General features: G+C 39.1%; 1 protein-coding gene across 4 annotated transcripts in view; it reads left to right on the top strand.

Annotated features, from left to right (window-relative positions):
• Window positions 1-17,571, top strand: part of gsap (gamma-secretase activating protein) — a 35,452-nt gene that overhangs the window by 9,894 nt on the left and 7,987 nt on the right. For all 4 annotated transcript variants that reach the window (XM_023350472.1, XM_023350473.1, XM_014468780.2 and 1 more), the window contains 12 exons: window positions 469-561; window positions 655-823; window positions 1,735-1,825; window positions 3,359-3,428; window positions 3,999-4,078; window positions 4,384-4,464; window positions 5,072-5,194; window positions 5,454-5,509; window positions 7,119-7,150; window positions 9,981-10,042; window positions 11,508-11,603; window positions 17,350-17,420. In XM_023350472.1, coding sequence (XP_023206240.1) covers window positions 469-561; window positions 655-823; window positions 1,735-1,825; window positions 3,359-3,428; window positions 3,999-4,078; window positions 4,384-4,464; window positions 5,072-5,194; window positions 5,454-5,509; window positions 7,119-7,150; window positions 9,981-10,042; window positions 11,508-11,603; window positions 17,350-17,420 — 1,024 coding nt within the window. The remainder of the gene's footprint in view (window positions 1-468; window positions 562-654; window positions 824-1,734; window positions 1,826-3,358; window positions 3,429-3,998; window positions 4,079-4,383; window positions 4,465-5,071; window positions 5,195-5,453; window positions 5,510-7,118; window positions 7,151-9,980; window positions 10,043-11,507; window positions 11,604-17,349; window positions 17,421-17,571) is intronic.

The following is a 17,571-nucleotide window of genomic DNA, read 5'->3' as shown; positions in this document are numbered from 1 at the left end:
ACAAGTTGTGCTAATAATTGGGGATTTATTGCAGATTTTTCTCTAAAATTATCAAACACTTTCTTAATTGTACCGAACAGTTGCTTCAGCCTTAATTAATGTCAGATTATAGTCCATGATCTATACAGCGAGTAATAAAACGTCTGATTCATAGTCATCAATAAGTGCAAATATCGCAAATATTTCCAAGTTTGTACCACAAACATTTTGATTTTTATTGCAAAAGAAAAAAAAAAACACAGAAAGAACTGAAAAGATGTTCGATGATATTTCATTTGAAGGATTTATTGATATTTTGACAGTTTGTGAACAGGTTTAATCTGGCACAATCGGCCCTTTAAGAGCATTCATGCTCTTGATTTGGCCCAGAACGGAAATGAGTTTGACCCCTCTGCTCTGGTGTCTAAGAAACGTCTCTTTTGCAGAACATGCTCTCTAACTGGGATGCTGTGCTACTTTTCCACGCAGGTTACTACATGCTGGTTTATCTGCGGGGTTGTTTCCTGCACTGCATCAACACCAGGCAGCAGGAGTTGCTGTGTCACTCCCTTTTTCTAACCGGTAACTCACAATTCAAAGCCCAGCAGTGGCCGCACTAGACTTTCAAGGTTGCTTTCGCTTCAACGCATTTGTCCGCTTTGTCAATTTTTAAAGGTCAGGATGTCAACTTGGGCGCGCGGCTTCAGTCAGACGCTCTCACCGTGATGCACAAGGATGATGAAACCAGTGTTCGCCTTTTGGAGCTGGCAAGTGGGTCGATTCACACTGCTGAGCTTAGCCCGGCTTATCTGCTGCAGATCCTCAGATCAGATGCGCGTCCCCGGTGAGTGCAATGCAAAACTTTTTTTTTTTTTTTTCTTTTTCCCCACCTGGAAGTGCAGTGATGGTGACTTTGGTGATTTAAATATAAATAGACAAGAGATATGAGAGCATAGGGACGGTGGAACATTGCTAGAAAAGAAGCAGTCGGGTGGAAATGGAGGGTTATTTTCTATTTGTCGGAGTTGTTTTTCGTGTGTACACACTTCCTGAATTTTAAATAAATTTGACTTCAACCACAAAGTTTGGAAGCAGACAGCCCAGGAAGAGCCGTCAGACTCAAAGTTGCTCTGTCCTCTGATTTCATTAGGCTTTCTGCCTTACTAAAAATATAATGCCGTTTAGAAATACAGCAAAGGGATTCACACTTTCACACATTCTGTCAAGTTACAACTCAAGTTGGCTGGAGAGTGTTGACAAACATTGAATTTTTTTGTCTTTCCACACATTCTCAATTAGAGTTGGGTCTAGACTTTGACTAGGCCAGTCACTATCCTCCAGTTTTTTTTAAAAAAAAAAGACAACTTTTGAAGCCTTTAACTGGATTTCTTTACAGACTGACCTGTAATTAGCTCCATCCATGCTCAGAATCACCTCTTACCTCCTTCAGTGTTTCTGTAGCAACCGTATGTCAGGGTCCCATATTGAGTGGTATGGTCTCTATTTACAACTATAAGCCTGATTTCTAAAGGTTATTATTTTCACATGGCTTTTTTAGGGATATGTCAGGAAATATTTTCACACCACACACTATTTAGATAAAAAAAAAGAAAACGACCGATTTTCTACTGCTACGAGTTTGCATATCGAAGGGCCCTCTAACTACTAACACCGCCGTAACGTCAACTGTCGGTCTCTTCATCTGCATCGGCTCACATTAAAGGCACATGTCATGTTTTTCCACCTATGCCCAAGGTGTCCAAGCAGTAGGACCGACTCCCGTCGCCTGGCTGCCCTCCACTGCCTGCTGGTTTTCATGGGAGATGACCCGAAGCTGGAGCTGAAGGTGCACATGCAGACAGTATAATGAAGTGTGTGGACAAAGATATTGACCTTTAGCGTCCAAAGGCACGGAGCTCACGCTCACATTTGGCTGTGCATTTCGATATTATCTGTTGAGCGCAAAAAAAAAAAAAAGAAAATCAAGAAAGGCGAAGCCATTGATTGTTGCCGGGTTTGGAAAAAGAAAAAAACACAAGATCAATCTGCTCTCCTTGAAGCAAAGAAGAGGAGAAAGAAGGATAGAGAATGCATACACTTAGGTTACTTTCATGGATATCTACCTGTAGGAAAATTGGTTTCATAAGAATAATTCATAGGGCAATTCATTGCTCTGTTTGTGCAATTCTGTGGAAATGCTGTAGGTGTCAACCTTGAGTTGGGGAAAGAAAGGTAGGAGGCACATAAACATTAAACTGAAGTTGCGATTAAACCAGTGAGAGAAGAAGACAAGTGGGCAGAGTCAACGGCAGAAATTAATGGCTCGATATTTGGTTTGGACACTGTGCTGAGTACGACTAAGACTTTATTAGTACGGTATTAGATCTAAAACGGGATGTTCCAGCTGCCCTTATAGATGAAATAAATAATTTCTTTAAAGGTTAAATGACTCACCAGCTTGATTAGGGCACCTAACAATAGAAATTGGGACACCCCGCACCACGTTTGGGATCTTTGTTTGTTTGTGTGGGGGCCAGCTTTCAGCACAATAGCACCTTTAGCAAATGTGATTGCATGTTCATGTTTTTGGCTCTGTTCAGATGAGTTTGCAGCTTCAAGGAAACGCTGCGCGATTCGACAAATTGACAATCGGTTTGTTCAAAGCACATAACTGAGATTCAACTATTGGGAAGGCTACGCTGAAGGTTGTTAGAATTTCAAGTTTTTGTGGTGTAGATTATAAAACTAAAGAAATAATAAAACCCTACCAGAAAACAGTTGATCTGACAAGATAAAGACCTTTTTTTTTTGTTGTTACAAATAAGAATTATGGGGGGAGTTTCCTGAAAATCTAAGAACACAACCAGCCTTGTCATATTTAATGTGGGAACACATTGTTGTCATCGTCTAGCATTCTGTCAAATTTATGGAAGAATAATTTTGGGACAGATTTGTCCACTTTGCCAAGCTGCACGGTCCAGAATCAAAACACCAGGGAAACAAAGTGTTGCTTTATGTCAGGACACTGTACAGAATATTAAATCATATACACTAATTGAAGTAATAACAGCAGTAGTGTTTTTATAATGTAAAAAGGCCATAAAGGATGTCAAATATGTAACTTATAAATGATGATTTCCTGCAGCATAAAACTGACTTTTGCTCATATTTTTATCATAAACTAACTCAGCCAGCTGCTACCACCAGCTTCCCTTTAATCCAAATGCATGAGTTATCTATTTTTTTTTTAATGCAAGCTATAAAATATATGCACAACAATAACCTCTGCAGCCATTTCTACAAAGTTGTAGAAGCTAAGAACTATTTTATGGACTTACTTCCTGTGCAGTTAACCATCTTGTGTTCATTTTCATTCCAGGTTGTCGAATGGCTGTGTGACAACATGAACGCCTTTGAATCCTTCGATCAGACCCAAGAGTTCATTTTAGGTCAGTCAGCGTGAGCCTCCTGAGTGTGGCTAATTCTTCCTTTTAGAGTCTTATTGCTGCACTCCCTCCAGTTTCTTTTCCTCCTCCTCTTTCAGTCCATGACAACTCGAATGCTTACATCTAGTCTACACAAAGCTGAATTCTTTCATCAACTCTGTTTGGCTCTTAAATTTCTCCTCGCAACCCTGTGCCAAGCCGCCCACACAAATCGGGGCATTTAGAAAATAGATTTTTTTTCTCTCTCTCTTGAGACCTTGGAGACTTGCAGCTGGCTCAAAACAGACTGTAGATGATTAGGTTCTTGTAGAAAGCAAATAAGTTTTGGAAATGAAATAGAACATTTTAATACATTTGTGTTTAATTAACAAAGATGTTACTACTCCTACTGAACGGTGATGTCTATTAAATATGATTTTAGAAATTTGTGCTCTTTAAGATAAAGATTTGGCAATAAGATTTATTAATTGCATTCAAGTCTAAATATAGACATACTGGTGCCTCAAAGCTTTTTGTCGACAGCTTGTGTTTGTGCTCTATATTTACACATTAATGTATGTTTCTGTCATGCAGCATCTTTGTTTAGAATCTGCTATAAGAAGTCTCTTGGCCTGGATAAAGTCCTACCTTATTCCTGTTTGTTTGAAAAGAAGGTATCACACACACTATTGCTTAAATGCACACTAGCAGATAGACATGCAAACACTGGCTGCTTTGTTTGATGTAGGTGTTATGGCTCTCTGCCCAGGGTGCCAGTGCAACATGAGGCTGTAGATATGCTAAAGCTCAGGGTTAAACTAAAGGGACGTCGCTATTTTTTTTTTCTTTCAAATTCTTTACATCAAAAACCTGAAATGGTCAAGCATGAACTAGATTATCCCACTCTACATAGAAAGACAATTTGTGTCATAGAAATTTATGGTCTTTACTTTTAATGTGGTTTGGGATTTTGTTTCAGGAAGTCCCAGCCTGCCTGTTGGAGCTCCCTGGTGTTTTGTGTACCACAGAGCTGCGTGTTGTGCCTGATTTTAAGGGAAAGGTATAAAAAAAAAAAACACACACTTTTTAAAAATAAATTTAAATTAGCGCTATTTCTTAAGCTAAAAATGTTTCAAAACCTCACTGGGCAGTTAGCCTGTTTTGCTAACTGCATGCTAACTGGGCAGTTAGCATGCCCAGCTCTGCCTAACTGACTGTAGGCTAGCTATGAGCAGATAGCCTTACTACTTAGCAAGCTAACATCAGCGTAGTGACAACAATAAGCATTTGAGTGTTTCTTCTGAAGCACTGTTTTAAATTCTTCAGAGAATAATCAAACGATACATACTGCAGGTAATTATTCCTGTTAAAAATCAATATATTATTGTCTCAGTAGCAGAATATTTTGTCGTTTACTCATTGTCGTGTCGCATATTTGCGTTGCAGACAAAAACCTTGGTGTTTTACTCAAGAGCTGCATGCGGTCCATGTCCTTCGCTAACCTTAAAAACACACCGATTCGCTGCATTTTCAATGGTGGACATAAAAAAAACCTATTTGACATCTGCTTGCGTTTCTGTTTACATGCAGCCAATTTGCAAATTATCCTCACTCCGGTTTGTCCTTGCTTGCTTGGACCTTGTGTGTTTCCGCGTATCACTGGGCAGGCCGCGCGGCTCCATGGTTTCTGGGCAGAGCTGCAGTGGAGCACAGAGAGGACGAAATGTTTGAACGCCGTTTCCAACCCAAGATACAGAACCTCACACATCCGGGTCGACTGGGATAAATTGGTGAGTGGCTGTGCTTTTGTGTGTGTGTGCGTGGGTGCGCGCGCGTGTGTGTGTGTGTATAAAGCAAAAACCTTTCATGCATATAAATTACTGTAAATCACTTTTGACTCATCATTTCCATTCTAAAAATGGCCAGCTAATGTGGAGGTGTCTTATTCTGGATGTCCTTGTCAGCATACCTGTGGGTATAGTCCAGCATTGTCAGTGTACTTTCATCCCTCCCATGATGATGATGATGGTGGTGGTGGTGTTCTTTCAGAGGTCCGAGAGCAAAGCCTCCAGCCATGTGAATCACTTGGAGGAGAACACAAAGAAGTAGGTCCGCCTCCCACCGGAGCTCTGTTAAGAAATATGTTCCGAACTTGCAGACCTGAAGCAGGGGGGAGGAACTGCATCGCTGCTTTTCTACATTATCTGTATGAAATATTACTAATAAAAGGCAGTAAATGTAAACCTCAGCAGGTTGATGTTTAGAAGCTCGTGGTAATTTTTAACCCTGTCCTAGTTTTGATGAAATCTGATAGGTCTGATAACAAATTGCCAGAATAGATGAAAAAATTAAAAGCTTTAGGTTTCACCTCCAGTTGACAATGGCATTTAAAACTCATTAAAAGAATAAAACATTTAATGGTAGCTAAAAAAAAAGAGCGTTTTTTCACAAAATGGCATTCAAAAAATATTGACTTATTGACAAAAATAACTCATACAAATTTTATCTTATATTACAGTATTATATCACATAGTAGTTATGAGCCAATAAAGTAAAACTCCTGGAATAGCAGGCAGCAACAATGGCAATGGTAAAACTGTATAACAATGGCATTATTTGCTGTTATTTCGTATAATTAGTCAAGTTCTCTAGCCAGATTGTTTCTAGCTGCTGCAGCTTTAAATTGCTGGAGGTTTTTTTTTAGAGTGATGGGTGTTGTCGCTTTAGTTTCCACAAGATCTTTTGCAGGGTTTTTGTTTTTCTGGTCTGGCATTGAGGGAGAGAAACGTCTCGTGGTTTTCGAAACCGCTAAATGACGCTTCTAAATTCTTGGCTTTACCTTAATACAGCCACCACTTTTATTTCCTATCACCACAATTATTATTATTTTTTGTATATGTGGTTTTGCTGGATTTCTTTTAAGGGTGCAGTGTTTTTGACTTTTCGATTTATCATCATTGCAGTACAATAAGATTAAGAGCACAGCCCTAGTTCAGCCCCTAACTCTCTGCTGCTTCCTCCCAATTATTTAAACCTTGAACATTTCCCTCACTCCTTTACAATTTGGCACTTCACACAGTCTTTGAAGAGGCAGCATGATGCATGCAGTGCTGACTAAAAGCAAAGCACAAGAGGATAATGATGCATCCCTGATGTAGTTCAAGTGCTCCTCAGTCTGTTCTTCTTGTCTGCTGGCTCATAAACAAGCTGCACTCGGCTGTGGATAGTAATACGAAGATACTGTGCCTTGTAGAAGTTCATCCCTACCCGACCTTTTTTATTAAAATTCTTCACGTAAAACCCCAAACTGAAATGTACTCTGTTAAATGTTAATTTAATTGTTGCAGGCAATCACAGATCATCTTTCAATATTTCCACGTATTTTGCTCCTTCAATCTAATATTATTCTAGAAACAACAAATATGCCGTGGTGACTTTAAGACTCTCGCCTGTTGATGAAGCAGCTTGGTGGACAAACACCTCAGTGCTGCACTAACTGATGTCAGATTTGCTGAAAATTAAGCAAATCAGCATAAAAAAAAATTAATAATTAGTTTTTCCCCCCCCTCATGTCTGAACTGGATTACACCTCCATAGTTTTAGCTCTTTTTTTTGAGGCAGTGCAGCTTCATATTTCACTGTTCTAAGAAAATAAAAGAAATTCCAACTTGAGGTCTTGTTTTTTTCATCAAGCATCTCTCTTCTTATTTCCAGGGTTCTTTCAGTGGTTGACACCTGGTGCCTTGGTAAGTCAAACCAAAGAGAGCACTCACGTTCACTTACAAACAAAATCCCCTGAAGGGCAACGCAACGTTTGCACGGCGCGTGACGCAACAAACCCCTTTCGTACATAATGCAACGCCAAACGCTACACGAGTGCGTTTGTGCGTCGTTCCAAGAGGAGAGCTCACACTGAAGTCGGTTTATTTTGGAGGGGAGAGTCGAAAAGGAGGGAACTTAGAAGAGAAACAAATAAAGTGAAACAAGCCAGGAAACAATGAGGAAGAATGTGAAACTTACATAACAGCGGGGAATAAGGTACTTTCCTCTCCTGTCTCTCTTCCAGCTTTCTGTCTCTCTCGTAGCTCGAATGCAGCTGCGATACGTCAAGCCTTAATGTGGAACTTAAAAAAAAATTTTGGTTAAGGCCACAGAAGGTCCGACACCCCGGATTCACTTGGAAAGACATGACTGCACCTTTCCAAAAGCAGGGAGATTCTCTGGAAAGTGTACAGAAAAGCACAAAACATAAATAAATGTAAAAAAAATATATAAATTGACAGGCTGTTAATATTCTTTGTTGCATTTTTAAAATAAGTTACTATGTTTTGATTTCTCCTTACAGTTATGATACAGCATCATGAGCATCTTCACCTTTTTTGTATATTACGAGACTGTATCTAGCAGAAAAGGTTGAACATTTAATATTTTTTGGGGGGGAGGCGGAGAGTTCAGAGCATTCAGTTCAACATAAAAAAAAAAAGTAAATTACTTTTGAAAATTAAGTAAGGTTGTATTTATCCCACTTCTAAAATGTAAAATTATATTGAAAGAAACCTTGTCATAGTTGAATTTTGTATTGAATCAAGAAGGATTTGCTTTTATTTTTAAAGAACAAGATGGATCTCTCTTAATAGCTTAAGAGCAACAGTTAAAATGTTTGAGTGAAGTTACATTTATTTCACTCTGAAATGGCTGTGAAGTCACTTGTGACAGTGGTCATTATGAAAATGCCACAGCAAAATGTAAGGCTTTTACAAAGTAAAATTGCTGATGGTCCACAAACCTCTCCGGTTGATAGACGCTCCGTTTTACAGGATATACGAATCTTGGTCAGAAAGATACTCGACAGAAACAAAAAGTAAAAGTCAATCTTGATTATGTGGGATATGAAACCAGAGTGCCAGACCTCGAGTCCATGTCAAGTCTGAAGCCTTATTTTTTTTTTTTTTTGCGACTGATGTTTGACTCGAGTCTCCGTCTCTGCAGTCCAAGCAACATGAAATGCCCGATATTTGAAATGAACAGAACATAAAAACTACGCGGAACGCCACATTTTGAGAATTTATGCCTGAGACTTTAGAGGTGTGCTGCTTAACAAACACCAATTTATATTTAGCATGAAAAACCACTCAGTCCCCACTGTTAACTTACTGGAGCCCTGTGCTCATTTCCCCTCAGATTGCTTTCTTAAATCGTGAGTAATTCAATCAAAACGGTCGATAATAAATTGAATACAAGAGATTGGTTTATGAAGACTTCTATTCCGGCTGTCCTCTGCATCTTTCTTCGACGCACCAGACATCTGCACATCCTTCTCTCTTCCCCAGGTTTTCTCTCTGCCATATCATGCAGTAGTCCACCTAATACACCCAGCGTCTCTCTTTGCCACGTCCGTTTAAGCCGAGCTGTCACACAGATATTCCTAATCCTGCCAAACCAGTCTTGATCTCCAAATCTACGAGATTAATGGGTAGCTGTCTAAGTGACGACACTGCGCCCACTCGATGTCTGTAAACACCGAGTGGGCGCCTTGGAGAAAACAGCGTTAATAAAATGTGAATGTCCCAAACGTCGTCATGAAGACCAACGGACAGACCGGATGGGTTAGGGGGAAAGTTTCTGAGATGTTTAAACCAAATTAGTGCCATAAAATAATATCTCAAGCTATAAATAAACTTGAGATATTTATAGCTTGAGATATAAATGTACCACTCATTTGTTAAGCACGGCAGTGGCAGAATCATGCTCTCATGATGTCTTTCTTTGACACGAAAAGGGGAACTTCTAAGAGCTGATAGAAAGAGGGGGTTAATCTACATTTACTAGTGTACAAAGTGTGAGTAACATCATATAAATATTGTTGGTGAGACTCAACGTTGAACATTTTCAGGAAGTGAAACTCATTCTGTAGATTCATTACTTTCTCGTAACGTTTCTGGCTTACACAGATAAATCCCACTAAAGGACTGCAAATCACAGGAAATAAAGGCTCAGAATATTTCACTCTATGTAGTGCATCAGTTTCTGAAATGAGTGACAAAAATATAGAATTTTATGTCATTCCAATTTATTTAGATGTACCTGTTGCAGACATGCATTTTGCAAATTAAACAGGATCTTCTGCATGTTGGCCTGGTTATGATGGAGCGAAATATAGCCGTAGCATGTCAGGGTATAACATCAAAGAGGCTGCTTTCTGTGTGGATGATCAAAGATGGTGTGTATTTGTGTATGCAAGAGCGTCCAAAGTATCGCAGATGAAGCATGAACTGCTTTCATGAGACTGACATGAAAGGACTTGCACAGTTGGACTTCTGCCTTCTAATCCCTGAGGTTAAGAGATGTATCTTTAAAGCAAAAAAAAATGTAAATAATTAAAAATACACCAAACGAATCTTCTGATTAATAAGTCATCATCTCTTTTGTCTCATTAATTGGCCAAAACGCGTTGCTTCCATCTCCCCATTTTTACTGACAGCTTATTACTTAGAATAATATCAAATAAGCTTCGTCATCAGAAGTTAATTCAAAAACACATTTTTATATTTGCGTATTTTTCTTCTTCTTCTGCAGATAAAAAGCTGGTGCCACTTTTTCAAGAAGAGGACCATCAACAGAGGGCGTTCATCGGCCTGGTGAGAAAACCCATCAAGGGCTACAAGATTGCACTCGCAATGTTCAAAGAACACGTCAAGAGTCCTCGCTAAAGTAAAATATTGTGCCACCATGCTATTTTAGGCAAATGTATGCTTCCACATTTCAGGATACAGATCTCAGGAAGTTCTTGTCCTGTTTTGAAGACAGAACCAGGCGACCAGGGACGTGTTTCTAGAAATGCCGTTCCTCTTTTTGTCTCCGATATCAACTGAAAATTGACGAGGTGGCGAAGCAAACAGCTGCCTTTTAAAATATTAGAGTAAATATATAATGTGAAGACGAGGGACAATGTGCTGCACAGTAGTTTAAACCTTACAAAAGGTTTAACGTTAGCGATTGCGCCATGATAATGCCACTGCGGGGAGTGATTTACTACCAATTTTAATATGACGACAAGGGTGCGAACTGCTAAAGCAATGTTGCTAGCGATGTAGATAAAACACTGTGAATGCTTTGTAGGATATGTTATTGTTTAAAGTAACTCTTTCACTCGACATTTTAGCTAAAAGATCTATATTCTTCAATATTCTGAATTTTTAAAAAAATATTTAGATTATATCTCAATTAGGTATTGGTTTGCTTTAGCTAGTACTAAGATATTTCAGTCTACAAAATTAAATCCGACCATTTGGTCACTGAAAATTGAAGAGCAGTGCCTGAACGCTTATCAGCAGTTTTCTTTTTTCTTAAACACACACGTTCTTTATGTTAATTCGAATCCCAACGTGTCAATTTTCTCCCCGGTGTCGGAGACGGCACGAGAAATGTGTGGCAGCCGCTGCCAGTGGATCCCCCCCTTTACAGGTTGATATATAGATCACTGAGAAATCCACAGTGTAATGCTGACAACCAGTTATTTCCCTCGCTACAGTCATCTGTAATAGTGAAGTTCCTGTTACGCTTCAAATGAGTCGACTCTTTAACAAAAGAGGCAGCTTAAGGTCCTTGTCCTGCCTTTTTTTTCCCCTTCTTTTTTTAAACCGTGCTGTGTTTGATGGACAATTTCATATCTTTGACTTTTCCCTCTGCTCAGCATAGTTTTTTAAAGAGCAGATAGCTTCAGTTTAATAGAGTTCAGTTAAGCTATTCTTGGGATGACCCAGTCCTCTGATCTCACTCCATTTATTCCCTCCATTACTTGTCCTACTTACATCATCTTCAGCCTTTCAATCTGTTCCCTGAAACTTATTTGGCCCCCTTGCTCATCTTAGACTCTCTCAGCCTCTTCATCCTTTCACGTCCACAGGTTCTGCCCCCTCTCGCCCACTGAATTTACTTTTGGAAATTGAAGGAAAACTCCATTGTGAGCTCTATTTGACCCCAGCCGAGTGCTGTCAAATATCTGCATGAAGCATGCAAATATGTCTGAGTTCAAGCCGCAAGTCCTGGGAAAATAACGAGAGCGTGCGTGTGTGTGTGTGTGTGTGTGTCTTGCATTTGCAGACAGTCGACAAACTTCGAGAACATCTCAACAGATATCTGCCTCAACTGGGGAAGAAGAAGATCGACGCGCTGGTGGTCAACTATGTAGCCAAGCTGGTAGATGCACTGTGCATGTTTTTAGTGTACGCGTGCGAGTGTGAGATGGCTAAAGCTAAAGTGGTTTTGAACTAGAAGTTATATTTATTTCAAATTTCTCCCCCCTTACTCTTGGAAGGTTAAGTGAAAGCAGAAATCGCTCAGTGGAGAAGAATCTGCAGGCTTGCACTTAAAACTGAATGGTTTGACTCTTTGCTGGAAGCCATAAGAGGATTCTTTGAGATTTCCAAAACAAGTGTGTGTGTTTTTTTCCTTTTTCTTTTTGGTACCTGGTGAGTGACGATGTGTTTATGTTCAAAAATAATGCGTTGCAAGCAAAAAGGTACTTTTGAGGACTTTAAACGCTTGAATCTTTACGTTTTGTCTCGTTGCAACCACAAATGTTATCTAACCCTTTCAAAAATGACATTGTTTTCCATTTTCATTTCCTATTCGTTGTAGGAAATTCATTTATTTTAAGAACTACCATGAGGGAAAATCTACATTTTCTTTCTTCAATGGAGTGATCCATATTTATAGAAAATGTCAAAAAGGTAGTTTGCAGCTACTTTAATTCTAATCGTCTTGCAGAAATGTTGTGCAAAACTAATAATAATAATAATAAAAACAACACTTTGAAAAACTGCTGAGCTAGATTTTTTACAGTACAGATGCTTTTATAGAGAAGCGTCAAGGAAGCTGGTCAGAGTTAATGGGTTAACGGAGCAAAATGCAGGATGATCCTGGACGACAATCCGGTGCAAATTACAGCTCACAGTTGCTCTTCATTCAAAGACACTGAGCTTCAGCGATTTTGCTTAAAAATGAAAAGAAAAGAGAAAAGGACTACGTACGATTTCCCTTCCAATCACTATAATGAAATGTAAAAGTAGTTGAAGTTCGTGGATTTAACGCGACCGAGTTGGGAAAGACTTTTACAAGGCCCTGTAAACTACCTTATGTTTTGTCCGTCATTTTCTAAGCCTAACCACAATTCATTGCGTGAAAATGTATTGAAATACGTCACAGTGAAAGGTATGACAAGCTCACACTTCTAGTAGACCAAAAGTAATTGTGTCACAGAGGCAAAAGCACTTCCAGAATCACTTTTCAGGGCTTACGTTGGTTTGTCAGGGCTCCCCTGTGGCCAGTGGCCAGGGCTTTTAGCCTGACAAATACCCTACAGCCAGAAAGGTCTAAACATGGGCAGAGGTCAATGGGTAGGGACTGAGATGGGAAAACCATGAGCTTAAGAGCAACATTAGGCAACTCTATATGAATTTTGTATGATTCATACTTAGCCTGGGCGATTTTTTAAGTATATAGAACCATAGAGGTGGACTTTAAGTTCTATTTTTAGGATAAGCTTCCTAGGACATGAAATACAAAGTGCTACTAGCATCTGTGGACTCAGACTTTACCAGACAATGGCATTTGACAAATAGAATACATTGCATTTTTTACATAAATGTAATTTTGTTTACATTCAGCATGCTGTAAGACAGACTTCCCTGCAATCTTGAAAAGTTATTTTGTTTTTGAAGTTTTTGAGGAAAATGCCTGCTGTATCCCCTTTTTCCTCTCAGTTCTTTCACCCGACCATGAAACAGAGTTATGCAGAGTGTGCTTAAAAATGAGTTAAGCTTTAAAGTTAATAACAAAAGTTGTATAACTGGAATGTTAAGCCATCCACCGTTCATCTACTACACTACAACACTTTAGTTTTTAAGCTTACAGCTCTTCAAGTATCATTTTTCGTTGGTTCAAAAATACCGCTAGTCTTTTTAGATGTGTTGAACTAAATAAATGTTCATTATGTGTAGATTATCTTTAGGGGTATATTTAGGTGGGCTGCATGGTGGAACAGTTGTTAGCATTTTTAAATTGTAGCTTTTAAAGTTCCAGGTTCAAATCCCAAACTTTTTGCACAGCGTTTATATGTTTTCCTGCAGTTTGAAAATAATCTTTCTAAATAACTTTTAGTGGTGTGTGGGTGTGTGTGTGTGTGCCTGGTTGCTTGTTCTATGTGTCTCCTATGATGTACTGTCATTTGTATGTTCAGCAATGGGGAGTGGGCTTCTAATGTCTACATTGGATATCTCAAAAAATTTGTATCAATGGTGCAGTTTATGAAAACACACCAGAGTGTTTTTACAAAAAAATTTTGAGACGTATTAGAAAATTTAATGCTTTGCTAGCATTAATTTTGTTTTGCTTAATTGATGAGGAAGTAGACGAGTTTTATTGAGCATGTGATAGATCAATGTGTTCACGCAAGAGCGTTCACTGACTGACTGCATATGTCCGAAATAAGAGAAGCCAATTTAAAATATGACAGAAGAAAAATGGAAATGAAACACAGATCGTACATAATAGAAATAGTCACAGGAAACGGGACTAAGTTGTGATTTCGTGAGCCGCCATGTGAACCCAGTTAGTTTGCAGAGTGATGCGGAAACTGCGGGATAGTCCTCCAGTCAGTCCCTTAGTATATCTCAGACATTGCCAGTCTTTTGATGCCACGGTGTTAGCTAAACTGCAGCTGATAAATGAAGCCTCAAAAAAGGCAGGAGGAAGAACCTGCGAGTTTTCAAGGCACCTTCCTGTCAGGGTTTCTACATTTGGCTTTAATTTGCATATTTTCTGAGGCGGCGGTTTCTTCAAAGCTGCTAAAGTCAACATCAGAGAGCTTAGAGTCAACACACATTCAATGGAAGGCAATTTGTAACCGCGCAAACAGCTATTAAGAGGATTTATCTCAAGACTCTTAAATGGTTTACATTTAAAACAAATGAATAAATGAAAGGGTTTTGACACCGCACAAAATGCACTTCACTTTAAGGTTGTTTTTTTGTAAAATGTTTTCTTATGGATTGAACACGGGAGATGTTTTCATTTGCATAACCAAGGAAAAGGAGACACCAAACCTTTGTCCTGCATCTCACCGGGACTGTTGGTTCTGTAAAGTCAGGTTTTAATATTCCACCGAGGTAAATCCCTCCATGGTTTTGAGGTGCTGAAAGTAGACATACAGCATATATCAATGCGGCGTTATAAATCAGGCCAAGGGTAAGGCTCGGATTGAATAGAAAGCAGAATGTGCCAGGTTTTGAGTCTTGCAGAGGCAAAATAGGAACAGAGAGGAGGAAGAAGAAATCCTCCCTTTGCTGCGACAGGGCTCATGGATTTTTAACCCCGCGCCTTTAACATCCTGCTGAACGGAACAAAAATAGGTACCTGTGTAATCGCTTTTGGCCTCGCTCAGGCTCAGACACACGAGGTGATTACTGGGCTTATCCAGTGGAGTGGAAGAGAGATGGAGAGAGACTTATTCAAAGAGAAACAGCCTTTTGGGGTCACTTTATTTTAAGCACAGTTGACAAACTTCGGGCCTTGTTCTGCAAGTCAGCCTGAGTCACGCTTTAAAAAAAAAAAAATCCTCCAAAAAACAGAGGTACTCGTCTACAAATAAAGAGCATGTCCCCCTTTCTCGCTGGTGCTTATTTAGACTAATGGCTGCATCGACACAGGGGGGAAATAGATTACAGCTTTTAAGACCCAGAGAAGTTTCAGCTCTGATAGATTACGGCTCCACTCTGCATTATAGTCACTGATATTTAGTATTTCCCCACCCCAGATGCAACAAACAGCTCAGAAAGAGAATAACCTGCTAATTGCAGAGTATAAATTGCACACACATTTCACAGCAACACAATTAAGAAGAAACTGGCTGCGATGTCCCGGCTTCAGCAAATGAGAATTTGTTCTGTAGCGAAGGTTAGTGCATTTTGATGCAGGAGGTCGCCACTGTTTACTGTTTCAGACAAACTGCTTAGTATAGATTTCAATTCATTACCGAGAGTCAAATCAGATTTATTCATTGACTGCTTGGGATGTTTTTTCCTTATTGTTTGAGACTTTGTCTGTGATCAATGCCAGCATGCATCATCCACACTTATTTGGTGCCTCGGGTAAAGATGTGCAAATAATATTAAACTCCTATAGAAGAAGCATAATCTCAAACTGAATGTAAAAAAAAAAAAAACAACAACATTTGAATTCAGCACTTTTTTTGTGTGGAAACAATCGAAATCCATCACCATTTGTGCCAAAACAATTATAAAATAAACTGAACTGAAAGTCATTCTAAGAAAAAAAAAACATATTTGTGATCATTTAGCTTATTTTTTTCTTCTATCTACGTAGTATAAATAACTATAAATGTGGAATATAGCAAAAGCCAAGAAACAAGAAAATTTTTTTTTTCTTTTGTGTAAGTAGGAGCGCCAAGAAAATCTGTGCTAAGCCAGTTAACATCGAAGTCAGAGCTAGGTGTGGGCTGGCGGCTTGTATTAAAATATTCAAAAAGTTTCAAAGTAAAAGTTTGAAAAAATAGCTTTTAAAAAAAGAAATAAAAAAATAAAAGCAATAAAATTCATGTGTTTTAATTGATGCCACAAAACTGGTATTGCTACTCAACGTTATAGTGTGGAAATCTAATCACACCTAATCAAAGTTTACAGCAAGTGGAACTGTGACAGACGTATACACAACTGCACCTTTCCTCCATGTACACTCAGCAGGACGGAAAGATGAAGTAAAGCAGTGGAAAAGCTAACCTCTCTGATAAAAGGTTAGCTTCTACCAGAGTACTTTAACTTTTATCAAGGTTGTCAAATACATGTGCATAATGCTGCTGCAAAGACACAAAAAAGCTGGAAAACAAACCTTTACTCTGAATAATTGAAGAAGTTGTTCGTTCCAAATAAGAAATAAGTATTGCAGTTTAAAACATACATAGCGATTTTCTTTTGTAATTTGCTCAAGTACTTAATATCTACATGCGAGTTCACATCTCGTGATTATTTTAGAAAAACTTGGAGAGAAAGGTGTGAAAAGGAGAAAAGGGGCCCAGAGAAACGTATCGTGTGTGTGTGTATTTTATTTTTTGCTTTTTTTTTTTTTTTTTTTGGAGCTTATCTGTTGCATAAGAGCAGCTAATTGAAACTTCCACCCTAAGGTCACAGGAGGATGTTGCCGCTGGCAAAAGGAACAGGTTTCCCACTGGTGTTCAGGATGCGGATGAGGCAGACTGTCTTCCTGTTATTGTTCGGGAGACAGCAGAGCATTCGCTGGTGCGTGGGGAAACGAGCTCACGTGGTGAGCGTTACTCAGCGCAACGGTTTCAAAAGTAACCCGAGTAAATACAAATACCCTAAAGGCTGTTAAAACCAACACAGATGGGCAAAGGAGTTAAACCCATCATTCAACAACAAATTAACTGTGGCCAACCATATTTTCTGGACTGTTGAGTTCAACGCCACCCATAAGTTTGACACTTCCAAGACCAGAATAACTAAGAAATTATACAAATAATGCCCGTCTGAAAACAAAGTTGTTGCTACCAAAGGTGCGACAACCAGTTAAGTTTAGTCAAGTTTTCCTCGTCCACACTGTAACGGTTTTGTTACAGTGGATTATGTGAAACATGTAATTGTGAGAAGACCGCCAAAAAACAAGTAGTCTTTGGAAAGAAGGGCTGTGTGTGCGTTTTGACAGCGCTGTGAATTTACAGGAACCAATAATCGTTGTAGCAGGTAAACGTGAGAGTCGTGTGTCTTCAGGCGTCCGTTCAAAATGATTGCGTTCTGTAAAGTTTCCAGGCGACTGATTTCGTCTGAGGGCAACATTTTATTGGAATCTAATGGAGCATGTCTTTCTCAAACCACTAAAATGTGTGTGTGTGTGTGTGTGTGTTTGTATTTAGCTGGAGCTCATCAGACACATGCTGGAATCAGCCTGGCTGAAGTACAAACTTGGCCCTCGTGCATTGTGCTTGTAAGTAGTCCAACTTCCTCTTTTGAAAACTTAACATACTCCAGGAGCATTGCTGTGTTTACATGTGGAAGTTGTTGACGGTCTCTTCTTTCCATGTGTGAAAGTTGCATAATCCTCTCAAATTCTTCTTTTTTTTTTTTTTAAATTTGCT

The sequence above is a fragment of the Xiphophorus maculatus genome, chromosome 17 (genome assembly GCF_002775205.1).
Source record: "Xiphophorus maculatus strain JP 163 A chromosome 17, X_maculatus-5.0-male, whole genome shotgun sequence".
NCBI lineage: Eukaryota > Metazoa > Chordata > Actinopteri > Cyprinodontiformes > Poeciliidae > Xiphophorus > Xiphophorus maculatus.
The sequence above is the reverse complement of the archived record's forward strand: the minus strand, read 5'-3'. Positions and strand labels throughout refer to the sequence as shown.